The following is a 26,185-nucleotide window of genomic DNA, read 5'->3' as shown; positions in this document are numbered from 1 at the left end:
TGGAAAATGATTCTCAATCACGGCTCTCACCAATCACTGACGAAGTCGCACGACCTTTTTGAGCCACTATAGGGGGTGGCGGCTCTCATAAATGAGGGTCGTAGAATCGGAGCCATAAAAAAAAAAGCGAAAGTTGCCCGGGACTCTCGCCATTGCTTTGGGCCCCCCTTAATTTTTTCCCTTCAATTTTTAGTAAAAAGACTACTCATAATTTGATAAATGTATCTTATTACGTAAAAAGTAGTTATATATATATAACTCATCATAAAGAAGGCTTTCCACTGTCAGATAAATTTTATTCATGAATAGGCGTTGCATACCACAGGACATATGATATTACTAAAAAGGGAAAATGATATAAACAGTTCCTAAACTTTGGCTTAATATGCAATTTGGTACCTGAACTTTTAATTTGTTTAATGTAGTCCCTAAACTTTAGTTTAATGTTCAATTTGGTCCATGAATTTTTAATCTGTTCAATGTGGTTCATGGACTTTTGGTATATGTTCAATTTAGTCCCTAAACTATATGAAAATATTCAATGTAGTCCTTGAACTTGGAAAATGTTCAATGTAGTCTTTCCATTAATTCAAATTTAGGGACTAAATTGAACATGTACCAAAAGTCCAAGGACCACATTGAACAAATTAAAAGTTCACCGATCAAATTAAACATTAGGCTACTGTTTAGGGACTACATTGAACAAATTAAAAGTTTAGAGACTAAACTATATATTGAACCAAAGTTCAAGATCTGTTTGTGTTATTATCCACACTAAAACGTTCCAATTCTCATTTTGGAGGATAAATATTTACAGGAAATAAATTGACCTCACATCTTGTATAATGCCCATGGGCCATGGGCTGGGCTAGTTCTAACCATTCCGGTCGGGCTAACCCGGCCCTCTTAGATCCGGTTCAAGATAGAACGGGTTGATGATGGCACTCACAAGGAGTTCGACTGAAAATCTCAAAACCCCATTAAACCCTACGTTAGCTTCTTCTCTGTTCATCTTCCTTCATCCTCAGCTATGAGTCTTCGGCTGATGCTTCATCTTCAACCATCGAGCTGCTTGGGATTCCATAGGTAAAGATCTCTCTCTCTCGCCTCTGTTGCGCGCTTCCTCGTTTTTGGGTGTTTGAATCTGTCGGGTAATATCAATTCTTGGTTGGATCGTGTGTGCATTTGGGAGAAAGGGAGCTGAGGTGAGTGCTGGTAGCTAGAGAACATAGTTGAGTAGCACGGGTTTGCTTAACTCTAGGAGTGTGTTGGGTCTTGGTAGATAGAGATTTATAAGGATAATTGTAGATTTGCTTGATTCTGCAATGTTACTTGATCCAGCTTTTGATTTTTGAGTGTTTGACTATATGTGGGTGTCGATTTAGTTTGTTTTGCATGCAATGTTATTTTCTGTGTCTGGTTTGGTCATGCTGAAACTTATCGAGAAGTCTTCATTTGTCCGAAGAAGAAGCTGGCAGGGAGATTGGAGGCGAATTTGATATCTGCCGAGATTGGTATTACCATAAGACTGGAATCCGTGATTTTGGCGAGTTGCTTTCTCTTCGGCTGTGCTTACATGAATTGTCGTCTTCGCTAAGACTGTAAAGCATGAAGCTTGATTTAGTTGTCAGATCTGCATATGTTTGGCTTGGTGTCAGGGGCATTACAGGACCTTTGCAATCGTGCTCATTCCAGCATGATTTTGTTCCCAGAGATCCCAAAGCCAAGCCTAAGCGGTATAAATACCCAGCTTTTTATGATCCATATGGCCCTAGACCTCCGCCCTCAGATAAAATCATACCGCTTGCTGAGCGCATAGCTGGAATGCCGCCTGATGAACGTGCCCAAATTGGGCTTGCTCTTCAAGAGAGACTACGGCATCCCAAGATGCAGACGATCTCTACTGAAGACATGGACCTAGGCCCACAAGGAGGAGCAGGTGCAAGATCCGCCAAGGCTGATGAAAAAAAGGCAGAGAAAACAACATTCGATGTGAAGCTGGAGAAATTCGATATAGCTGCAAAGATTAAAGTGATTAAAGAAGTCGGGGCATTCACCAATTTGGGGTTGAAGGTGGCTAAGGACCTTGTCGAGAAGGCCCCTGTTTTGCTTAAATAGGGTGTCACCAAGGAAGAGGCAAATGACATAATGGAGAATTGAAAGGCTGCTGGAGGAGTTGCAGTGATGGAATGAGAGCTCCAACACAGAACCATTGTCGAGAGTTATACGGGTAAAAGTAACTCACACGAATGACTTCATGATTTTTGGACATTTTGTTGAGATGGTTCTTGACAAATTACAGCCATATGATGGAGTTGAGAATTTCAAGATGGCATTCAAGTTGCATTCATCCGAATAGTTAGCTGGAACTTGCCATACAGGTGGAGCAATTTGCTTGAATTATGGTTTTAACATGTTGTAAAAGTCTTCATGAATTGTTGTAAGTTTCTTGCTAAAGGTGGGTTACTTGCAAAAAAAAAAAAGAGGTAAACATGGGCCGGGCTAGTTCTAACCATTCCTGTCAGGCTAACCCGACCTCTTAGATCCGGTTCAAGATAAAAACGGTTTAACCCTTAAACCCTCCATCAACTCCTTCTCCATTCGTCTTCTTCAGCTTTGGTTCTTCCTCCTCGGCCACAAGTCTTCGACCAGTGCTTCATCGAGTTGCTTGGGATTCGTAGGCAAAACTCTCTTTCTCTCTCTCGCCTTTGTTGCGTGTCGCTTCCCATTTTTGGGTGTTCGAATCTGTCGGGTAAAATCGATTCTTGGTTGGACATCATGTGCATTTGTGTAAACCTGTGTTTTTCTTGGAACTATTTATATGTCCGTGATGTGCAGAGGGTGTGGGTGTGTAGGAGAGAGGTAGCTGAGGTGAGTGCTAGTAGCTAGAAGACGTAGCTGAGTAGAGCCGGGTACGAATCTATCGGCGGTACGGTGTTGGATTTGCGGGTTGATTCACGTTAATGTCCAAACCGTAGACAAGAGTTGCCCCTTGTCTCTTTTTCACCCCAGGCGCGGGATACTACTATGCATGCCTACCCGATGGTAGCCAACCTAAACTGACCTGGAGTTTACCTTCTCCAGCCAAAGGCCACTTAGTTCCTTCCAAATCTTTTTTTTTCCCTGGAGAGAGGGAATACGGAAGAGTTTGAGAGAACATACTTTTGTAGAAGTGAGAAGTCACAAACTTCCCACCTCCACTGAGGTGTTCCTTCCCCTTATCTTCCTTAAGCCTTTTTAGGTCTTGCTTAGGACCAAGTTCAATTCTCATTTTGGAGGATAAATAATTTACAAGAAATAAACTGACCTCACATCTTTTTATTGTGCCCATGGGCCGGGCTAGTTCTAACCATTACGGTCAGGCTAACCCGGCCTCTTAGATTCGGTTCAAGATAAAATCGGGTTAACCCTTAAACCCTCCGTCAGCTCCTTCTCCGTTCGTCTTCTTTAGCTTTGGTTCTTCCTCCTCGGCCGCGAGTCTTCGGCCGGTGCTTCATCAAGTTGCTTGGGATTCGTAGGTAAAGCTCTCTTTCTCTCTCTCGCCTCTGTTGCGTGTCGCTTCCCATTTTTGGGTGTTTGAATCTGTCGGGTAAAATCGATTCTTGGTTTGGACATCGTGTATATTTGTGTAATCCCGTGTTTTGCTTGGAACTATTTGTATGTTTGTGATGTGCTGAGCGTGTGGGTGTGTGGGAGAGAGGTAGCTGAGGTGAGTGCTGGTAGCTAGAAGACGTAGCTAAGTAGTGCCGGGTTTGCTTGACTCTGGGAGCGTGTTGGGTCTTGGTAGATAGAGATTTAGAAGGATAATTGCGGATTTTCTTGATTCTGCAATGTTACTTGATCCAGATTTTGGTTTTCAAGTGTGTGACTATATGTCGGTGTGGATTTAGTTTGTTTTGCATGCAATGTTATCTCCTGTATCTGGTTTGGTCATGTTGAAACTCATCGAGAAGTCTTCATTTGTCCGAAGAAGAAGCCGGCGGCGAGGAGATTGGAGGCAAATTTGATATCCGGCGGAGGCGAAAGATGTATGTCGCACTGAGATTGATATTACCATAAGACTGGAATTCACGATTTTAGCGAGTTGCTTTCTCTTTGGCTATGCTTGCATGAGTTGTCGTCTTCACTCACTAAGACTGCGAAGCATGAAGCTCGATTTAGTTGTCAGATCTACATATATTTGGCTTGGTCTCGGGGGCATTACGGGACCTTTGCAATCACCCTTATTCCAACATGATTTTGTCCCCAGAGATCCCAAAGCCAACCCTAAGAGGTATAAATACCCAGCTTTTTATGATCCATATGGCCCTAGACCTCCGCACCCAGATAAAATCATACAGCTTGCCGAGTGCATAGGTGGAATGCCGCCAGAGGCTGGGGCTGGCGTGGTTGGCCTCGCCGGTCGCTGGCGAGGTCGGCCTCGCTAGCGGTCGGCCGAGGCTCGTCCTCACCCATAGCTAGCGAGGTTGGGCGAGGTCGGCCCCACTTAAAGCGATCGGCGAGCTAGGCGAGGCCGACCTCGCCGGCCGTAGCCTTTGGCCGATCGCCGGTCCAGCAACCAGCTAGAGGTTGAAGAAGATGAAGGAAAAAAAAGAAAAAAATTAATATAAAAAATTCGAAAAAATAAAAAATTTATTTTAAAAATTTCCACGTCAGCATTCACCGACCGGTCGGCGTCCACGTCAGTGTCGGCCGGCCAAAATTGGTCGGATGGATTGAATTGGCACAAATGCAAAAGGTTTAGGATTGAGTTGGCACAAAAAAGAGGCTTAGGAACCACTCGCCTGGTAGCGCTGCTGGAGCGCGCACTCTTCCTCTCGTAAAAGGTTAAGTGTTCGAATCCCGGGTGCCGCAGGGTGACTTAATCGGTGCACGTGTGTGGTGGCTAGCACGTGTCGTCCCCAGGGTTTACCTCCCGGCTGTCGGCCGTGCGGGACTTCCCTGGGTCATCAAAAAAAAAAGAAAAAAGAAAAAAAGAGAGGTTTATGACTGCATTGGCACAATTGCAATAGATTTAAGACTGTTTTGGTAATTTTCCCCCAATTTGGTCACCCTCTAGCTAGTAATGGGCTGGAAATTGGTCTATTTCACACCATCTAAGACTTATATTTAGGTGGACTCTACTTTTGTGAACATATTTCAACCTGCTTTTGAAATTCTAGCCACTCGTATTTCATTCGGCTTGCTAAATATGAGTTAAAAACTGGGTCCTCAATCAAATTTGCCACCTCCAGCTAAATATGATTTAAAAACGGGGTCCTCGATCAAATTTGCCACCTCTAGCGATTAATGGGTTGAAAATGGATCAAAGCTGCCGAGACACAAATTGGGTTCAGCTCAACTTCGATAAATCGATTTAAGTTGGCTTTTAAAGATTTAGTGTGCCGATACTCTGCTCGACCGCTAAACATGGGTTAAAAAGGGGATCCTCTTCCCAAATTGTCTTTGGTGCGACACAGAGGAGAATAGAAAGCAATGATGGTATTATAAAAAAGAATGGAATGAATGAATTACACTAAGGCTCCGTTCGTTTGGCGAAAAATATTCTCCTTTTGGAAAATATTTTTCCGGAAGTCATTTTCCTGGAAAATGTTTTCCCGGAACATAATTTTCCGGTGTTCGACGATCAATATGAAAAAGTTTCGGAAAATATTTTTCGCCGGCGACCGGGCGGCGGGCGGCGGCGGCCGGCGACGGCGGCGGCGGCGGCGGCGGCGGCCGGCGACCACGGCGGCGGCCGGCGACCTTAGTGAAGAAGAAGAAGAAGCTCCGGAAAATGATTTCCGCTTTTGAAAAAGCTGAAGTCATTTTCCGTAGACTTAGGCTATTTTGTGAGGGGGAAAGGAAAATATTTTTCCACGGAAAACGTTTTCCGCCCCCCGAACACCGGAAAATATTTTCCGCCAAACGAACGGAGCCTAATTCAACACTCCAGAAGGTGCACTTGATATCACAGCATCCAGCAGAGATCTTAGTTTTCTCATGTTCGACTTGTAGGATTTCAAGCCTCGATTCCTGCGACCTCGGCATTCTTCTCCAGCTCCTCCAATGCTTTCCACAGTTTCGGGTTGAGAAAATCCGTAATGACGAAAGCGGCCCCGGCTTCCGTCAGTAATTTCTCCGGATTCCTTGTTCCTAACCCCACAACTGGCATTCCGGCCGTGACTCCAGCTTTTGTCCCTGAAGCTGAGTCCTTCAACGCCGCAAAGAAAATGATTAGGATGCAGATGCAAAGAAAGCAAAGGTGCTGTGTTGTGAAATTGTAATTATTATATGAGATATATACTTTGGTTAAAGCACAAAGAATATTTAACTCCTCTTCACATTCTATTTAGCTGCAGATTTAGTTTGGATATCTAGCACGACTTGTAATGATGCAAACAATAGCTAACAATACTCGATTGTACATAAGCACAGAAAATGAAGTGATAAATGGATATCAGAGGGCACAAAACTTAGGTTTCTGAACCTGGAGGCACCTTTAAACCCGGCAACAACATAGGCAGGCATACAGCATCACTGTCATTGTTCCTAATCGGAAGATGTGCAGAAAACAAACTTGAGGAAGCTGAGGAGTACCTCAAACACAAAAGCATGCTTTTCAGACACTCCAAGCACTTTCAGGGCCTTCAGGTAAGGGTCTGGAAAGGGTTTCGCGCGTCCACATTCACTTCCGATCACAAGAGTCTCGAAGAAATCATTAAGGCCTAGCAGAGAGAGTATGAGCTCGGCATTTGGTCGAGGAGCATTCGTCACAGCCGCTCGTCTCACGCCCTGGCCTTCAATCCACTTAAGAAGCTTCTGCAACCCTTTGACAGGTTCCAACTTTTCAGATGCCAATCTGTTTGTTCAGTTGATACGAATCCAAACTTTAGCACCCGAAAATTGGATTGTCACCTCTAGGGAAATAATAAAGAAGAATTATGGCAACTCTGATGGCTTTTCTTTTTACATTGTATCTATAACCACTGTTTAGAACCTCAAAGATGAAGAGTCTCATTTATTCATCATGCTAATTTTTGTAATTTCTGGTTGCCTGCATGTCTTGTCCTTCTCCAAACAAAATTTGCATTGTTATTGTGTGACTTTCGGAAAATATGCAATCTATCGCTGAACATTACAAAGAGATAACAGAACTCCATAACAAATGCGTCAAAGCATATACTCCCGAGTAAAATTGATGATGAAGCAACCGCTGCTTAAGGCATTTTGGTTCAACATTTTGTGGAATGAAAACATCATTCCAGGCTCTCAAAAGTGTCCTGAGGACCACTTATTTCACTCTCTTTATCCTCCTTGATATCTACCATGGTAGTATATGATACTATCTATAAGGACTAGGAACAATACCTTCGGAACATCTCTTCCTTGTCTTCCATGAATTTGCGGGCTTTTTGAATCTCCCAATCGGGAAACAGGAAATGACAAAGCTCTTCATTGTGAATGCCACTAATTTTCTTGACATAGAACTCCTCGGTGATCAGAATGCCCCCATTAAAGCCGACCTGCGAGGCACTGTACAGTTTTAGAACACGCTGCACATGGATATACTTCTAATGCAATTGAAATATAAAATCTGAAAACGGGAGGCAAGTGGATCAGTTAGTCACCTCTTGAAGCATTTCTCGGAAGGCATAGTAATGGAAAGGATCGGAATCACAGAGTGTGCCATCAATGTCAAAAAGTATTGCTTCAAGCGGTGCAAGAGCAGCCAGAGAACTTTCACTGTTGAAAAAGATATTGCCATGACTACATCGGTAGCTCTTTGGCCGGACAATCACATGAACATTCTAAATGCGGGAGAACTATTTTGATTGCATTGCATATTCATGTTGCTTACCTCTCTACTATTGGAATATTGCGTCCGCATATGACGCAGCATTGAAAAATTCAACAATAAGGAACGCGAAAAATGCAGAAGAACGGGTCAAGGCCAAAGGGTATCAGATCCCAGTTCCCAAATTAAAGCAACTGTCCAATCCATGCCATCTTTTTCAGATGACACATCAACTACTAATAGCAAGTCAGCAACAACAGCAAACTAAGCCTTGTCCCATCAGGTTTAGTCGGCAATGTAAATCCCTTTACGTTATTGTGCTCGGCTATAAATTTGAAAAGTCTTCTAATACTCTTATGCCATCGAACTTATGCAGACCCTTATGCTATATTGTGAATTGCAGCATAAGCATTATCCTGTACACTACCGTATGAAGTACAGAATTACCAACATTCTCATTTTGAAGCTCGGAGAACAAAAGGGTAGAACCGAAGTCGATAACAAAGAAGTCAAAGATTGCGAACCTGGACAAAGAGTGAGAATTATTTGCAGGGGGAGACATCCTAGCGACAGCAATCCTACTAGCAAGCTTCCACTTTGGACAAGTCGAGGTGGAGCGATGGGATCTGAGGAAGCGGTCTGAGAGGCAGAGGTGGCTGTGGTGTTGAGGAAGGCGAAGAAGGAACGTTGCAGATTGCATATTATGCCGCAGAGATGCTCTTCTGATTCTCTCTGTCTGAGAAAGAGAGATGGCAAGTGAAATTGAAATTTTAATGGGAGTTTGATGCTCCTGGAAGTTCCAGGAGAAAGTCAACAATTGTGTTCTTTCGCTGTGATCCAAGCAAACCGACAGGAATCGGACACTAAGCAGAAAGTATTCCACTCAAATTACCCAGCAATAGCAAATTCGAACTGAAAATGACACTTCAATACTTCATACCAAGATAAACATGTCTTTTACTACGAAATCATCCGGAGAACCACTGGGGAAGTAAAAAATAAAAATAAAAAAATCTAATTTTCACCATGGGTGGCGATGCAATTTGCTCGAATGAAATTTAACCAAATCAATTCGGAATTCCAGCCCAAGTTCCCATTTTTCAACGAGATAACAGTTGGACTGGATTTGCCGAAAGCATCGTGGGTGAATTTTTTCAGCAGAGTCATCGCCACAGAAACAGGAACAGAGAAAGAGCCGAAATCAAATCAAGCGCATCTACCCAGTAGAGATTTCGAAGCCTATCCACGATCAAACTCAAAAAGATTCAAGTGGGTTAACGCGATCCACGACCGTGCAAGGACAAAACAAAACAACCGGACAAGAAATCTCCGAAACACAACAAGAACGATGGACCCGCAATAAAATGGTTCGAAAGACCCACAATTCAGAATCCGCTACCTGACGTAGCGGTTGGTGACGCACGATGGACCCGCTTTCATTCACGAAATCGGGAGGGAGTTAGGGTTTGCGGGGACTGACCCGGTTCGAGCTCGATGCCTGGGAGGGGATGACGATGACGATGACGATGACGATGACCGGTGGATCGAGGGAGGTGGCGCAAGTCAAACTGGGGAGGAGACGGGATCCGGTAGAGAGAGAAAGCGGAGCTCTGGAAGAAGATGACAGGTTTCGGGTGGGCTTGGGAGGGAGCAAGAAGATCATTAGGTTCTTGTTTGTTTCTGGTGGGCTTGTTTCGGGCAGGCTTGGGTAGATCCAAAATAAGCTGAAGCCTTGTTTCTACGGTTACCCAAATAAATTAAGGTCCAACCCAACCCAATACAAAAATTTTATGTTTGGGTCGGATCGGATCGGGTCGTGTTTCAGCAGGTTCTTTTGACACCCCTACCTGGAACATGGGGTCCTCAAGGGCAACTTTTGTTGGCTACCTCTCCCCGTTGTTTCTTCCACGTTAGTTCTTCCTCGCCAATTAAAATTATTAGACTGAGTTTTGGCCAGACAACTTTAGATACAAATTTTGATTGAAAGTGAAAGTAGGTGATGCCAATTTTTTGTAGGGTTAATATCATGAAAAATCTCAAATTGATATGATAAATTTACCCAAATTAATTTTTTGACCATCAAAAACTCCAAATTGGCAAACTTGTAACTTTACCGTTCATTAATTTCCGTTAAATTGGATTAATACAAAAAAAAAATCAGTACACAAGTGACAAACGGAGAGCAAAATCTCAAACTGGTACATCTGTCAACTGTCTCGTGTCATCTAACTCATCAATTTCACGGTAAAATTTAACAGAAACTAACATAGGATAAATTTGTCACAGGTATACCGATTTATTGTTGGGGTAAATTTATTATAAATGTACTAGTTTTGGGTTATTCGTGATATTAACCATTTTTAGTAAACTACCAATAAATTGCATGGAGGAAAACATGAACTCAACAGGTCTATAAAATGGTCAGATCTTTCTTTCATTCCTAGGCTGTCAACTAAACTAAAACTGAGTTTTGCCAATTTTTGATTATATGTTATTTTAGACGTTCAAAAGACCGTGTTAAAAACGTCTTGTGCTTTAATATTCCGCTATCTAACTCATATGGGCTTGCATACAAGTAATTCTCTTTTTTCCTAAAAGAAAACAAAAGACAGTTCTGGAAATATCATGAATGGTTTTGATACGGTATTTGGTAGGTTGTCAGTAAAATGGGAAATTAGACTTTTGGTACATCTTGCTTGAGTTCATATACTTTATTTTTGAGATGTGGCCTGGGCGAGGCTGACCCTCGCTAGGCCTCGCCCAATCTGGTGAGACCGGTCCCTTGCCCAGGCCATGGTGGCCTCGTCGGGCGTCGCCCCTCGTCTGGCTAGGCCTCGCTTGTGGTAGTCAACTGCGACCCTCGCCCAGGCAAGGTCAACTCGCTCAGCCATGGCCGATGGTTGGCCATCGCTTGTGGTCGGTGATTAGTCACCAGCAAAAGGAGGAAGAAAGAAAAAAAGAAAAAAGAAATAAAAATATCTAAAAAAATATTAAAAATTTATTAAAAATTTTCCACGTCAACACTGGCGGTGCCGTGTTGGCTAGCTAACGCCCATGCCAGTAATTGTCGGCTAAAATTAGCCGGAAAGACCGAATTTGCACTTTGTCAAAAAATTTAGAACTAAATTGGCACTAAAAGAAGGTTCAAGACTACATTTGTACTGATGCAATAAGTTTATGACTTTTCTGACACTTTTTCTGAACTTTTATTTGTCTTACACCAACTCGGACTCGAGATCCAAATTTGGCACTCGTTAAGCCGCCATCAAAACTTACCGCGGCAATAGACGTGGAACATGCGCCTCATGCTGTTGCCGGGCCTGGTATCCAAACCCATCGAAGCGACGCCGTTTAGTCAAAAAATAAATAGGGCGAGGCGGGAGAGAGGACGTTCAAAAATTGGGGAAATGCTTGGGCTAATATGGTTCTTCAACTTCAATTGCAGCCACAGGGTTCTTCATTTGGGGGCAAAATTAAGGTTTAGGGGGAACAAAAGTTTAGGGGTTCTTGCTATTTGAAAGGGAAATCGTCCTCCACTGGAGACAGCAATAGAGACACTGAAGTATTCCTATATTTGCATTCGGTTCTATTTGGATTTGGATTGAGATTTTCAGTAGAGAGACCGGAGAAACCAAGCCTGATTTTAATAAGGGCTCGAAGAAACTATGTCGGTTTTGATGTGTTTAGAGGTCTGGTAAGAAAATAGCGTGAGTCGCGCAGTCCATGTCCGTCACCACGTTAGCTATGGAGGGCGGATTGGAATGGCGGCTCTTAACGGGTGTCGGATTTGGATATCGAGCCATTTTTTTTTTTGTTTTCCGACAAATGAAGGCTGCGTCCAAATTAGGCGACAGCCATAAATTTGTGCTTTTTATATAAAATTGGGCCCTTTATTTTCTACGATTATAATCTTCATTTGAGTTTTTGATGGCGATTTCGTCATTTTTATTGAATTTTCGTCTGAAATCCAGCGGACATTGTAGAGCAAACTGTGGTAATCGACACGAGTTGCCTACGTCTAAAACATCCTAGCAATTCGAAAAAAAGATGTTTTTTTTTTCATAATCCAAAATTGACCCAAAAAACTAATGGGAAAATTATCTAAAAATTCATAAATTTATGACACTTTTGCCAATTCAGTCCTAAATATTTTAATTTTGCCAATTGAATCCTAAACTTTTTCATATTTTGGCAATTAAGTCCACTCAGTTAATTTTAGTTGAAAATTGCTGACATAGATACTGACCGTCATACATGATACGGCTGCCGCTTATGGGAACAATTTTTAATGATATTTTATATCTTTTTAATTATTTTTTTTTGATTTTTTTCGTTTTTCTTTTTTCTTTTCTTTTTTCTTCCTTTTACTGATGGCCGGCCAAGGGTTGCCTATGCCTGCCTCGAGCGAGGCCGCCCTGGCCTGGGAGTGGGCTGGCCCCGCCACGTCTGGTGATGGAAGCCCTCGCTAGGACTTGCCCTTGGCCAATCCAGATTTGGTGAGGCCGGCCCTCGCCAAGGCTAGGGAGGGCCGGCCTTGCCAGATCTAGCTTGGGTGAGGTCGACCCTTGTCGGGTCTTGCATCTTGTGGCGAGCAAGGGTGACCCTTGCGCAGGTGAGACCTGCTGGCCCGGCCACCAACAAAAAGAAGAAGAAAGAAAAAAAAAAGGAAAAAAATATAATAAAAATAGAAAAATATTAAAAAATATTAAAAATTGTCCATGTCAATACTGTCTATGCCATTCAGGATGTCCGGTGACCAAAATTAACTGGATGGACTAAATTGACAAAACGTAAAAAGGTTTATGGTTAAAATGGAAAAATTAAAATATTTATGATCAAATTGATAAAATTGTAATAAGTTTATGAATTTTTGGATAATTTTCCCAAAAACTAACAACAAAAGTCCAAAATGAAAAGTTGACTTTGTGCGCCATGTTAGCCAACAGTATAGGGCCGATACAGCCCAAAATTGACCCCAAAACCTTTCAACAACTAAGGTTGATAAGTCTCATTGAAATTAATTCGACGACAAGCAATGACAGCATCCGTTCACTAAAAGTACCAAATCTTATATGCGCTGCTTTATGCAACACAGTCCGAAACCTTTCAATGAATTTAGTCAAGTGCTGAAGTTTTCTTATAAAGTGTAGTTAAGTCCTTTACGCGAACAATACATAAGAGTACCTAAACTTTTCTTTATCAGTAAAATGAATTCCATGCGATGTTCTCCAACTTTAAAAAATGAATCGAATGAGGTGAACAAATGGTTAGAATCTATGACTCGAACGCGATCGGAAAGTAGGAGAGAGCCTAATTGGAACTACAAAAGCAAAAGTAATCTAAACACAAGCAAACAAGATATTCAGGCATGAGGATCCGATTTGAAAGCAAAAGACCATCGAAAACCAACTCAACGAGGCTCGAGGATGCTCAAGAAAGGGCCGCCCGCGCACCCACATAGATCCGCACATGGGCTGCGTCGCAGGTGACAAGACAACAGCGTTTCGACCAGAGACCTTGGCCTTGACGCTTCATCACGGGAACCTAGTGCTCGTGCCCAGGTCCCCAGAGGTGGGACCCGAGTCTAGAGAGGCCGAGCTTGGGTACTCGGTGGCCCTACTCGAGTACCCGGCTCCTGATCCCACTTCCATTGAGGCCGGGCCTAGGTCCATGAAGGTTGGACCCAAACCTCGGTTCCCGTGCTCGAGTACTCAGTTCCTATGCCCAAGTCACTAGTGTCGAGCGTAGGTCCATCAAGGCCAGACTTAAGACCTCGATGCTTGGTGCTCCGATCCCCAACGGCCATGCTTTACAAGATCAGGCCCACAAAGGCCAAGTTCAGGATCCCAATCGAGCGCTTGGGCTCGAGTCCTTCAAGGCTAGGCCTAGGTTTCTATAGTGGTTGGGCTTGGGGCATGTTTGGGTCGCCCAAGTGGCTATGCCTAGGTACTCGGCTCTTGCGCTCTAGGTCCACAAAGGATGGGCCCAGGTCCCTTGAGACTGGGTCCAAGACCTCAATGCCTATGCACAAGTCCCTAGCGACCGTGCCTGGGTACCTAACTCTCCTACCCAAGTCATCGGCACTCGGACTCGACTCTATTAAAACCGGGCTTGGTTCCTCAATGCTCATGCTCGAGTTCCTAGTGGTTGTGCCCAAGAAGCCCAGGCTCCTGCAATTGGGATCTCGACGGCTAGTTATCCTTGATATCATGGGAATAGTGCATGTCTCTTTAGGAAAATAAATTCAATGTTTTCTTTTCCAAACAACGAAAAAAAATTTTCAAGTCATTTTCAGATCTTAACCTAACATCGGAAAAAATATTGCATTTTCCCTAGAAAATGACTTATTGAACTACATTTTTCAGAAAATATCAAATTTTTCAGGAAACAAAAGGAGCTTAAGCCTTGGTTTGTTTTTGGATAGTGTATTGAAAGTCCAAAAACTAGTTACAATTGAGTCCTAAAATTTTCAAAAGTGCAATTAAATCCTAAAACTTGTCAAATTGGTTCAATCAAGTTCTTCTATTAACTTTGTCCAACTTGGTAACGGAATATATTGACCTGGCTTTTTTATTATTATTTTCTCTCTCCTACGTGGCGATGATGTGGCTAAAACATCAAACATAAGGCTAAAATAATGTTGTTTTGGTCCAAATCCGATTGTTCAATACAAAATTTATTTAAATTATATTAAAAATAAGTAAACTTAAGTAAATACAAAAAAAAAAGAAAAAAAGGGAAACTCAAGTGAGGGCTCACCACTGCTTCCCCACCTTATCCTGGGAAGGACCGATGATGGTGGAGGAATGGTCACCAGGGCCCAGCTATCCCCGCTAACTGCGACCCTCTCCCAAATATGGGCAAGGGCCCTCTCCCAGATCGGGCGAGGGACGCTGGCCCTCGCCTAGGTCTGGCTGAGGGTGGACATTGACGGCCAACTCCACCACTGGCGGCCCTTGGCCAGACTTGGGGGAGGGCCGCGACCTTCGCCCCAATCCTGCAAGCCCTCTTGCTTGCGATTGCTGAGGGCCGCCAGCCATCCCCTTTGGCGATGGTGGGCCGATGGCGAGGGCTGCAAGCACTTGCTTGCATTATCTTCTTTTTATATATTTTTTAGTGTTTGCTTATTTTTTAAAAATATAACTTAAAAAAATCGTATTAAAATTTGGACCAAAATGATATCTTTTAGTTGCGTTAGTGCCACATAAGATAGAAAAAATAATTAAAAAAAAATGCTAAATCGGTATTTTCTGTTAGCCAAATTGGACGGAGTTAACGCAAAGACTTGATTGTACCGATCGGACAAATTTTAGGAATAAATTGACCTTCTCGAAAATTTTAGGACTTAGTTGTATTGTTTCGATAAGTTTTAGGACTTCTAATGCACTCGTATCTTTATTTTTCCTCCGTGACTCTCTCCCTGACTCCTCTTCTCTCTCTTTCTGATTCTTCCCGTGCGTGCACTCCACAGTCCACCAGAACGCGTGCTGCTCTCTCCCTTGCTTTGTTTCAGCTCCTGCACATCCCCCCTTTGAAAGATGCACTCTCTCCCTGACTCCTCTTCTCTCTCTTTCTGATTCTTCCCGTGCGTGCACTCCACAGTCCACCAGAATGCGTGCTGCTCTCTCCCTTGCTTTGTTTCAGCTCCTGCACATCCCCCTTTGAAAGATGCTGATCGGTTCCCTCTTGTAAATTGCCGAAGAAGATACCACGAAATACGGTGATGCCACCAAGTCGATGAGGACTTCGTGGAGTCAATGAGGACTTTGGTGGAGCTGATCCTGGACTTTCCTGATCTCCTTCCTAGAAGATTCCCCTTTCCTGATTCAAAATGAAAACAGAGGCCCCTTTTCGTGCGTGCAGTTTTTCCCCAATCTCATCTCTCCCATTCATTCCACTAATGCATTGACCGAACATGTCATTTTCTTCATTCTTGCCTTGCTTAGAGTGGTCCGTGGGAAAAATTGTCCAAACAGTCCTAAACCTATTGCACTTTTGCCAATTCAGTCCTAAACCTTTCAACTTTACCAATTGAGTCATAAATCTTTCATTTCTTATCAGTTGAATCCTAAACCTTTTCATTTCTTGCCAATTGAGTCCATCCGGCCAATTTTGATCGGAAATCGCTGACATGGACGCCGGACGGCCACGTGGCGCTGACGTGGACATTTTAAAATAATATTTTAATAAATTTATGATTTTTTTGTGCTTTTTTCTTTTTTTTATTTTTTATTTTTCCCTTTTGCTCTGTTTTTTTTTTTTTCTGGGTTTCGACTTAGGGCCGGTGAGGGTGGCTGGCCGACCCTCGCTGGCCACGGGCGAGGGCATCGCGGCCCTCACCAGCTCTCGGCAAGGGCCGCGACGCCCTTGCCGGCCAAAGCGAGGGCGCGCGAGCCCTCGCCCAGATTCGGCGAGGGTCGCGACGCCCTCGCCAGATCTGGCTAGATGAGGGCTTGGCGGCCCTCGCCGGCCCTAGGCGAGGCATACAACGGCCTCGAGTGCCTCGCCTGGGTCCGGCTAGGGCCGCCAAGCCCTCGCTTGGCCAGATCTGGCGAGGGCATCGCGACCCTCGCCAGATTCGGGCGAGGGCTCGCGCGCCCTCGCTTTGGCTGGCGAAGGCGTCACAACCCTTGCCCAGAGCCAACGAGGGTCGGCCAGCCCTCGCCCAGAGCCGGCGAGGGTCGCCGGCCCTCGCCCGTGGCCAGCGAGGGTCGATCGGCCATCCTTGCCGGCTCTAATTTCAAACCCCAAAAAAAAAAAAAACTGAGCAAAAGGAAAAAAAGAAGAAGAAAAAAGCATAAAAAAATCATAAAATTATTAAAATATTATTTTAAAATGTCCACGTCAGCGCCACGTGGCCGCCTGACATCCACGTCAGCGATTTCAGATCAAAATTGGCTGGATGGACTCAATTGGTAAGAAATGAAAAGATTTAAGACTCAACTGGCAATAAATGAAAAGGTTTATGACTCAATTGGCAAAATTGAAAGGTTTAGGACTGAATTGGTAAAAGTGTAATAGGTTTAGGACTGTTTGGACAATTTTCCCATGGTCCGTGTATGGCATGCACAGATGCCACTTCCATGTTCGATGCTGATAGATGCTATTCTTAAACAAAGTTGTCCGTAATTTCTAAAGGCAGAAGAATGCAATAGAGGAATGAGAATGCAAGATTATGCGCTATGCATGTTTTTTGTTCAAGTGTTAAATTTTGATGTCATAAGTGGACCCGATTTGTAACTTTCGCTCGATTTGAAAGGGACAAAATTCAAGTGTCAACACTTCAGACTAGAATATATGGATTTATTTCTACTTTCTACTTAATATAAAATCTTGTGCACATGCATTATATACCCACCGGGCACGCGATCCAGTGTTAAGCGAAGTGGGTGGGGTGGAGACGTTTAGTTTCAGGAGTTGAGTTAGATTTTCACGCTCTACAAAGAGATAGATAAAAGTCTGAGAAAGAGAGAGAGAGGAGAGTCAGAGCAGTAAAAAAGAAAAGAAAAGAACTGCACCTTATATAAGGATGGGTTTGGGCTCGGATCAGAGCCTTAAATTGAGGTCCCGTGATTACAATTCTTTTTACCTTCCCGAGATGAGGTGACCGAATACATGTCCCAGCAATAATAATTTCTTCAAATGAATCGATCTTGTTTGCATCTAACCAATTGATTTCACCTTTAGGTTAGTCGATTCATTCGCATTATCGTATCAAGTACGCCAGATGGTTAAACTATTACCGTAATGCCCTGTTGGTGCCACTTTGTTCCCCTTGATAAGTTGACCTAGATTTCTCTCCAGATGAATATCATTCAATCGAACGCCCATCCCATCCGACCATCACTCCATTACCCATCGAGTGCTCAAGTGGCCGTCTGCCGTCAACGAGCCCCACACCTCATCACCTTCGTCTCCCAGATGGTCGTTGCCAGAGCCGTCGCTAATTCGACTCCTACCCTTCGACGAATCGAATCGCTATGACCGACCGAGCATCCACGGGGAAAGGTGCACCCTTGTAATAAAAATTTAGTCCTAGCCATGGAATCTAAGCCGTAACCTCGGACGCGGACGGGTCTTGGGCTTTATGGAATCTTGAGCTGGGGAAATTTACATTGCCCGTTCGTTCCTTTTAAGGTTCGGGCGCGAGGGTTGTCTGTAACTGTAACCGTCAGGATCACGCAAAGTTGCCAATCGACCCACACCACCCAACGAGCCTATAAAGCCTCGATTCACCAGCTTCTTCCTCCTCCACCATCATCTCTCCATCTTCCTCTCAGATCTTTGTCTCTCTCGCATTTTCTTGCAGAGGTAATCCTCTGGATCTAATGCGTCTCTCTCTGTCTCTTCCTGCAAATTTTCTTGGTTTCGGTTTGATCTGTGTGCGGCTTTCGAGATCCTCCGTGCTTTGCTTGTGCTTCCGTTTGTTGCTTCGTTGCATGCTCGTGTCTCGTGGGTTTTGCTGGATCTGATCTGGTTTGGCATTTTTATTAGATCCGGTTGGTTCCATCGCTTTTTTGTGACGATTTTGTGCGCTGTGAAGTGCGAACGATTATCAGCTGCTCTGCGTTTCGGTTGGTGTCTCTGTTGGAATTTCGGAACGTTTCGGCTCTGAATTGTTCGGCGGGCCTAGTTGTTACCCGACCCACCATTGGGATTCACCTCTTGCGGGGGTGATCTTTCTTTTTCAGCATTTGGGTTGACAGGGTTCTTGGAAGAGAGCTGAGGAGGGCGAAAAAGAAGAGATTTTTCTTCTTCCTAGTTGAGCATTGTGTCAAAATGTTCACTCGTTAGATTCAAGTTCCTTTTTTTTATAAAAGCATAGGCGTATCTGTTTAGTGTATGCGCATACGATAATCGTAAGTTTAATGCTTTTTCTCATACGATTACTTAGCTATTGAAATATAAGTGCAACCATCATGCAGTGAATTCAATCGTACGATTTGATCTTCCAAGTTGTCATCAGTCGAGTCAATGATCTGGATTTGTAGGGTTTCGTCTTAAGGTGTTCTCTTTGGGATCAGAGCTGATCTGTAGAATGGAATAGTTAATAGGTTATACCGAAGCTATTCCACAACAGTCAGAACACCTTGATTTTGTGATGGGTAAGAATGTTTTAAGCTCGTATGGATCAAGATGATCGATCGGCAGATATGGTGCATGTTTGCAAGCTGATCTGCTTTTGTGCCAAATTATATGTCAATGGTTTCTGGTATTTTCTCTCTGAAATGCACTCCATTGTTTGGAGCTTAACATGGCCTCTACTTGGCAGCCTCTACCAAGAATTGATAGCATGAATTTAGCTGTTCTAATACAATTATTCTTCTTGGCGATCCAGATCTTGTGGTTCAACATTCTTTAGCTGGCTCTCATGGGAAGTGTTATTGATGTTGCAATTGAGGCAAGCATCTAATTTCTTCTCTAGCACGGCTTTCTTTTGGTTACTTTATGTTCTGTTTTGAATGTTAGTCCTAAACAGTAGCCATGATGTAATGCCTGATGTGCACTCAAATGTTATTCATTCTTCCAATCTGGAGTAGTAGACTTCTCAATCTCAGTTATTTCTGCATCTCCATGCTCATGTTTGAATTTCATTCATACTCAAACATTTAGTAAGAACTTAGAAGTTCCTTTTGTTGCTGAGAGTTGGGGCCATATCAAAGGTATCTCGACACCCTGCTTAGGTGATAATAAGGGATCAAGTTGAGCACAATGGACCGCAAAAGTTGAAACTGAAAAGTCTGATAAAATGCACTAAGCATGCATGATGATTAGATAAGATGCATTTGAATTGCTAGGTCAAGTCTCCTAGTGAAATTTACTTTAGAATAAAATGCTTGACTGGTTTCTCATTATACATTATCGTAGTCTAGAGCATTGAGTAACTGTTCTGCTGAGCATGTTCCAGAAAAACTTTGATTCTATCCCTCCCCCTCTCTGTCTCTGTCTCTGTCTCTCTGTGCATGCGCGTGTGCGTATGTGTATGTGTATGTGTGTGGTTGTGGGTGTGTGTGTGTGGGGAGGGTGGGGTGTGCTCGCGCTTGTGTTAATCTAAGGTTTGTGTGACATCCATGTATCAAAGTGACTTGACAACTTGCTATGAGAACATATTCAGAGGAATTTGTTGATATGAAGAATACTGGTAGTTGTGAAGATTCTCTCTCTAGGGCAAAGTTGCTTTTGACATATTCTTCCAACTTCACTGATGTGCAATGCTGACATGAGAAACTGCCCTGCTTACAGGAGGGAAGCTTGACAGATAAGAAGCCCACAGTTGTTTTTGTTTTGGGTGAGCATCTATTCTTAAGTTTCTGCAACTTGCTTTAGGGATAGCGGGGTCCTTTATTTTATCAGTACGATCTTTTTAATAATAACCAATTCCATCAGTTAGCTTCTATTAGATTCCATGATGCTCTATTTTGATCTATTATTTAAGTTTGTCAATTAGCAGAAAGTAGACTCAAATCAGATCTTTCAGCAGAGTTGCTTGAGGGATGCATTGTGTTTCAAATTTTCAATATGTTTGTCTTTTGTTTGAAGTTTTGATCCTTTTCCTTTGGATCATATGCTTGGTGCTTGATTTAGAGTTAGGTGAGATTTTTTTCTGTAGGACAAAATTCAATTTAATCACTCAGTTTTTCTTTTTCTTTTTGAATTTATTTGATTCCTTTTCCCCCTTTTTTCAGCATTAACCTTTCTATTTTCTTTTTCAATATATTCTATTCCTTCAAAACTGAATGAGCATTCGGTAGCTCCATCATGTTAATTTAAATATAAATGATTCATTTGAAATGCATCATATGTTATGACTAGAGGCATAATATGTGACCATTTGCTATTATGCAAGTTTAATAGTTTTTGCTTATTCTCATGATAAACTGGGGTTCATGTCTGTCTTCTGGATGGAGAATAGTAGAATTGATTTTTTAATGGCCGAAAGTTTAAATATGGAGTATATGATTCAATGTATTCACATCTAATTTTGCTTATACAGATTTGATATGGGTCTTTAAATTTCTTTTAATTTATTGGAAGGAGTGCTTTTATCGCTTCAGAAATTTCTAAATTCTTATTTGCCAAAAGAGTAGAGGCTCTTTCAACGTTTTTAATTTAGCTTTCTTAAGTTTGTAGGTGGACCAGGCAGTGGAAAGGGTACGCAATGTGCCAATATTGTTCAGCACTTTGGCTTCACACATCTCAGTGCTGGTGACCTTCTCCGAGCAGAAATCAAATCTGGTTCTGAAAATGGGTAATAATGCCGCTGTCATTAATCTTCTATTATTTCAGGAAGTTAGTATAGATAGTATCTGTACTTGTACTTTTCGCTAGAGATATGTGCATTCTCTATTCTCCATGTGGTAGGATCCTCTTCTTGACTAAACTTAAAAATGTAAGTCCAGGTATGCTCAAGTAAAGTTTTATATGTCATGCTATTTTTCTTTCTTTTGTAGTTCTTTTTAATGCTCAGTTAAACAGGATTGCTTGGTCATTTCACAATTGTTTTTGGCTTTGTTTCCACTGAGATAATGTTTCATGAATCGTTACGTGTTAGATGATATTGTTGTTCACACCCACATTAGTTGTAATGATACTCTGCTTTAACGGCTACAGAGAGAGAGAGAAGGAGGGAGGGAGGGAGTGACGGAGAGAGAGGGAGGGAGAGAGGGGGGGGGGGGTGCTTGGTCAGCAATTGGTTGCACTGTGTTGTTATTGATTCACTGGAGTTTGAGCTCTGGTTGAGATATCAAGCCGGTTTGAGACATCACGCACTCGCGCTCGCACGCAGAGCTTTGCCACTTGGGCGGTGATTGGTTGCACTGTGTTGTTATTGATTCACTGGTGATTTTGAACTCTGGTTGAGATGACGAACCGCCTTCAAAGCTGCAATTTGTTACATGGGTTGTGCATGTGCATGCACATATTTGGCGCTTGGGCAGCAATTGGCGGCACTGTGTTGTTATTAACTCACTGGAAGCTGCAATTTGTGACATGGGTTGTTCACATAACCCATATTTGACTTTTAGTTAGTTCACTGTTTTGAACCCAACATCACAGCATAAACGGTGAAACATGAAAAAGGACCATGTCCTACATAAGTTAACACTTGGCAGTCTCTTAAGCTCATTCAGAAATGTGTATTTGACTGGTTCAACTATTATTCATCACACCTTGTCACTTACACACATTATAACCTGTTATCATATGCTTATAAGTGACAAAAAATGTTGTTAAACAAGCTTGTTTTATATGATCAATTTTTTTTTTGTGTTCTGAAAATTTGATGCGAATAACTAACATGTTATCCCTGGGTCAGACGTATTTATATTCCTGCTAATTGGCATTAATGATTAATTGCGAGGTGGAAACTTCAGTTGTTAGCCCTAACTACACGGTTGACATTCCTATATGCCTTTTTTAACCGGAGAGATGACTGAAGCCATCTCGAGATGAATGAATGCACATGATAGGAGCCATGTCTTTTAGGTTCTTGTACAATTGAGTTGTCTCTTTGAAGGCCCAACGACCAACCAAAATTCCTCTTTCAATTGGCAGAACTATGATCCAGGATATGATTAAGGAGGGAAAGATTGTGCCTTCAGAAGTGACAATCAAGCTCCTGGAGAAAGCAATACTGGAAAATGGAAATGACAAGTTCCTTATTGATGGTTTCCCTCGGAATGAGGAAAATCGTGCCGCATTTGAAGCTGTTGTAAGTTTGGCCACACCTCACACCTGTTTTTGTTTGTAATGCACTGCTCTAATCTTATTACTGATCTAGTATCATCCCACATATTTCAAATGTGAGCCTATTAGCTATTGCATGTTGATCTTCCTTCTGAAAGGGATAACAAGTGAAATTTCTGCAGACTAAAATTGAGCCAGAATTCGTGTTGTTTTTTGATTGTTCTGAGGAAGAGATGGAAAGGCGCTTGTTGAACAGGAATCAGGTCAGGCATTTATTTCTTCACCACCTTTACCATACAAGCACACATCCCTGCTTTTGTCACCTTTCCAGCTCACGTAGTCATTTTAGAAATCTGATGTTTTTCCATTATCTGTTACTGGTTTTGAAGGGAAGAGAAGATGACAACATCGAAACAATAAGGAAAAGGTTTAAGGTGTTCTTGGAGTCTAGCCTCCCAGTTATCGAGTATTACAATTCCAAGGGAAAAGTCAGAAAGGTGAGGAAATCTCTAAATGTGTTGAAATCTTCTGTGGGTGTATTTGCATGTTCTTATTTCATTTAATTGCTTATCTATATTGGCTTTTATTCAGATTGATGCTGGAAAGCCTGTCGAAGAGGTCTTTGAGGCCATTAAAACAATTTTCACCTCAAACTCTGAGAAGGTAAAGCGCCACTGTTGTGTTATCTTCACTTAAACGAACAAATCAATGGTGATCAATTGGGCTGTATCGTCTTCACAAGTTGATATAATGCTATATGTTTTTTAAATATGGTTGTTGCACCTGAGTCATTCCTGAAGTAGCTTTTAGAGAACCAGTACTTGAGCATAATATCTAATGAGATCATTTAGCATAATGATGTAGCTTTTAACAACTTTGCATGTGTACATTGATCTAATTACACAAGGCTTCTATTTCCACACCCAAAATGGCTCTAGTCATGTCCAACGGCTATTATACCCTCGTTTAATATCAGGAGTAAAAATTGCAGTAGCTCTGCCCCTTATTCCCCAGCTCCTGTTTCTGGTCCCTCACCCAGTCTCTCTCTCTCTCTCTCTCTCTCTGACGCTAAAGCTTTTCAAGCTCTATCATTGTTTTGAATAGAAGTAATTCATGCATTGATAAGGATTTAAGATTTTCCAAAAAAGTTTCCGTCATATTGTATGTTACCTTGTTAGTTGAAATGGATGCAATGTAGAGCATGTTGCATTCTATGAATAAAAGATCAAGCAACCTTTGATTGGTTGATCAATCAAGTGCTGGTTTTTCATTCTTTGCAGAGAAGGCCAATTGGTTATATTTTAGAATCTTGATAGAAGCTAATTTCATCTTTTGAAGGTGCAGCTTCCAGTTTTTTTAGGTCTGCAGCAGAATGAAAGAAGTAAAAGATTTAACATAATAAAAACTCATCACTACCCCATAATGAGCTTTCTACAAGACTTTTGTGCAATATGAGAGGGGGGGGGTGTGGTTGCGGGAGAGAGACTCTTTATATATCAGATAGTTTGAGTAACCTCTGTGGGTAGAAATCCTTCTTTGAGAGGAACTAAAACCACAAGCTCTGGGATTTACAGAGAGGTGTGTACAGCGCGTCAGGGCTTCTACCAATTGTTCGTTCTCCCTTAGTTAGGAATTCACACTCATAGGAGATAGAGTGAGGATGGCTTATGAAGTGCGGTCAACATGCTATTCATTTTCATGGGTTGCCTACTTATCCCAAAGGGTGTTCACTCATTTTAAGACGTTCAATTTCTGAAGCTGTGGCTGCATCATTTGTAGCTCTGGAAATAGCTCGAGCCTTTGTGCGGTCGTACTTTTTTTCTCAATTGGTCCTATGCAGTATTTTAAGTACCACAAATAAAAGTTGCTTCCAAGGGAGGCTGAAGATGGAGGTTACCTAGTGCTATGCATGGTGAATTGGTAGGTCTACATATTATCATGAAATGCTGAAATTTTAGCATAACTCTGACAGAAAAATGCATTTCAACACCTTAACTAGGGTATAAGGAATAAGAGTAATATTTCGAAAGTGATGAAATTAAGAGTGGGGATGCTCACAGTTATTAACTTCTCCATTTACCACTTATAAAATTGAAAGGTGATGGCGCAGCCAGTTTTCGTCGTGTCAACAATTTACAAAGGCCTTGCGTTAACAATCATTGCCAATAGAATGAACATAATAGTTATTCTGCCATAAGTGGCATGTCATGGTTGAAACGTCAGGCCAAGTTGCTCTTTCCCCCCTCCTCCTTGGGTAAATAGGCAAATAGTGGTTGACCTACTTTAATTCTTGCATGTACTTTTTTACTTGATTTATTTGAATATATTGTTTTGGTAAAAAAGGATGGGAGCTGTACACGCTAATTCTATCTTGCACATTTCTGCAGGCTACTGTCTAGAGCATCCATATATGTTCTGTCATCAGCTTTGGATATCCTGTGGTAACTCTATTATCTTATTTTTTACAAGAACCGTTTCAATTTTTTCAATATGAATTAAATTTTAAGGTTGAAGAAATGAGTGTAGTTCTTGTTCTAGTGGTCATGCAAAGACCTTGTCCTACACTGCCCCTCGTTTTGAGATAATTAGCTGGGTGGGAGAGTACAAAGGTTTCTTGACCTTATGTTAGTACTATGATTTGAAATTGGCTTAATGATGTTGATATCCCAAGTTTGGATTCTGATATGTTTTTATATGAAACAGAACCTGATTCTGTGCTCCACTAATTGAAAGATGGAATACATCTATTTAAGTATATACCCGCTTCCACTTCATATTCAGACCCTTGAAAGTGAAAACTCTGCTTCTTCCACGTAAAATCTTTTATATGGGTAGGAAGGTTCTTACAAGAATCTTCATTGAGTACATTCCTTTGTTCCTTTTGGAAAGGGGTGCTTTCTTTCGTTGTCATTTTTTATGCTTTCTTTTTTGTTGGGCCAATGGCTGGTAAATGATAGAGTTCGATGTCTGGTTGGGACGAACCGTTTAGTCAGTTATAGGCCTAGGAAAAGTGAGATGGCTGAACGCAGCTTTTATTCTGCTAGCATGCTCGACTCTTTTAGTCTCCCTTCTCTACAAATCTTTCAATGTGTTGTTTCCAAGAGGCTTCACTGAATGGACTTCCATATGAGAATAGACAAACTTATAATGCTGAGAAATCTGGTTATATGGTTCTGAACACAGCGATGTAATGCTGGATTTTTGTTTGTTCCATGCCAGGTGATGACGCTGTTGTAGCTGCCTATTGTTACTTCATTTTGGAGGATTTTCTTGTACCTATTTTAACAGTAGAAATTATTATACAAGTACGTAATGGGAGAGAGGCTCTGTATTCTTATGCTGACTGCATTTAAAAAGGTTATTAACCTGAAAATAAAGTTTTTCTACACCCCTAGGCCCAGCATCGTTTATTTTTGGTTTTTCCTCCTTTGCCTCCGGTGCCCATGAATGGACCTCCATGGAGGTCTCTGAGATTTGGGAGCAGAGAGAGGGAGAGAACGATGGTAGAGAGAAATTGCATAGAAGAATGAGCGAGGCGGAGGCACCTCGTGCATAGGGGGAGGGGAGGTTTGCGACGGCTGCAGCTGTGGCGGTGAGGGGGGGTCAATGGCGGCGGATGGTGGTGTGTGGTGAAGAAGACATGAGGGTTTGTTTGTGGGAGCGTCTGGGAGTAAAAAGTCTAATCCCAAAGTTTAAATTAATAGATAGAAAGAGACTTTTCGT

At 42.2% G+C, this 26,185-nt stretch overlaps 3 protein-coding genes across 3 annotated transcripts; 2 read left to right on the top strand and 1 right to left on the bottom strand.

The window, feature by feature from the left end:
• The first annotated feature begins 946 nt into the window (after positions 1-946).
• LOC115691948 (50S ribosomal protein L12-1, chloroplastic-like) lies at positions 947-2,156 on the top strand. Its single transcript, XM_056305827.1, has 2 exons — positions 947-1,086; positions 1,469-2,156. Exon 2 carries the CDS (start codon positions 1,609-1,611, stop codon positions 2,116-2,118), a length of 510 nt encoding a protein of 169 aa, XP_056161802.1. The 5' UTR covers positions 947-1,086; positions 1,469-1,608; the 3' UTR covers positions 2,119-2,156.
• A 3,768-nt stretch (positions 2,157-5,924) lies between these two features.
• On the bottom strand, positions 5,925-9,375 carry LOC115665208 (haloacid dehalogenase-like hydrolase domain-containing protein Sgpp). Its single transcript, XM_030587096.2, has 6 exons — positions 9,258-9,375; positions 8,302-8,513; positions 7,611-7,725; positions 7,351-7,505; positions 6,580-6,841; positions 5,925-6,193 (listed from the first exon to the last, which is right to left on the bottom strand). Exons 2-6 carry the CDS (start codon positions 8,475-8,477, stop codon positions 6,002-6,004), a joined length of 900 nt encoding a protein of 299 aa, XP_030442956.2. The 5' UTR covers positions 8,478-8,513; positions 9,258-9,375; the 3' UTR covers positions 5,925-6,001.
• Positions 9,376-17,900: 8,525 nt separating this feature from the next.
• Positions 17,901-25,850, top strand: LOC115691940 (UMP-CMP kinase 3-like). Its single transcript, XM_030618688.2, has 10 exons — positions 17,901-18,088; positions 19,116-19,178; positions 20,021-20,066; positions 20,909-21,026; positions 22,331-22,487; positions 22,645-22,725; positions 22,852-22,959; positions 23,054-23,125; positions 24,850-24,903; positions 25,682-25,850. Exons 2-9 carry the CDS (start codon positions 19,149-19,151, stop codon positions 24,859-24,861), a joined length of 624 nt encoding a protein of 207 aa, XP_030474548.1. The 5' UTR covers positions 17,901-18,088; positions 19,116-19,148; the 3' UTR covers positions 24,862-24,903; positions 25,682-25,850.
• Positions 25,851-26,185: the final 335 nt, after the last annotated feature.

The sequence above is a fragment of the Syzygium oleosum genome, unplaced genomic scaffold (assembly GCF_021117445.2).
Source record: "Syzygium oleosum isolate NSW1041296 unplaced genomic scaffold, Sole_v2.1 Sole_v2.39, whole genome shotgun sequence".
NCBI lineage: Eukaryota > Viridiplantae > Streptophyta > Magnoliopsida > Myrtales > Myrtaceae > Syzygium > Syzygium oleosum.
This window is presented reverse-complemented; position numbering and strand designations above follow the sequence as displayed.

Coding starts and splice junctions, on each gene's coding strand:
- LOC115691948 (XM_056305827.1), top strand. CDS start 1,609: ATGAAGCTTGATTTAGTTGTCAGATCTGCATATGTTTGGCTTGGTGTC.
- LOC115691940 (XM_030618688.2), top strand. CDS start 19,149: ATGGGAAGTGTTATTGATGTTGCAATTGAG. Junction 21,027..22,330: donor AAATCTGGTTCTGAAAATGG/GTAATAATGCCG, acceptor TTCAATTGGCAG/AACTATGATCCAGGATATGA. Junction 22,960..23,053: donor CCAAGGGAAAAGTCAGAAAG/GTGAGGAAATCT, acceptor GCTTTTATTCAG/ATTGATGCTGGAAAGCCTGT.
- LOC115665208 (XM_030587096.2), bottom strand. CDS start 8,477: ATGCAATCTGCAACGTTCCTTCTTCGCCTTCCTCAACACCACAGCCAC. Junction 6,842..7,350: donor AAGGAAGAGATGTTCCGAAG/GTATTGTTCCTA, acceptor CTGAACAAACAG/ATTGGCATCTGAAAAGTTGG. Junction 6,194..6,579: donor AGCATGCTTTTGTGTTTGAG/GTACTCCTCAGC, acceptor GCGGCGTTGAAG/GACTCAGCTTCAGGGACAAA.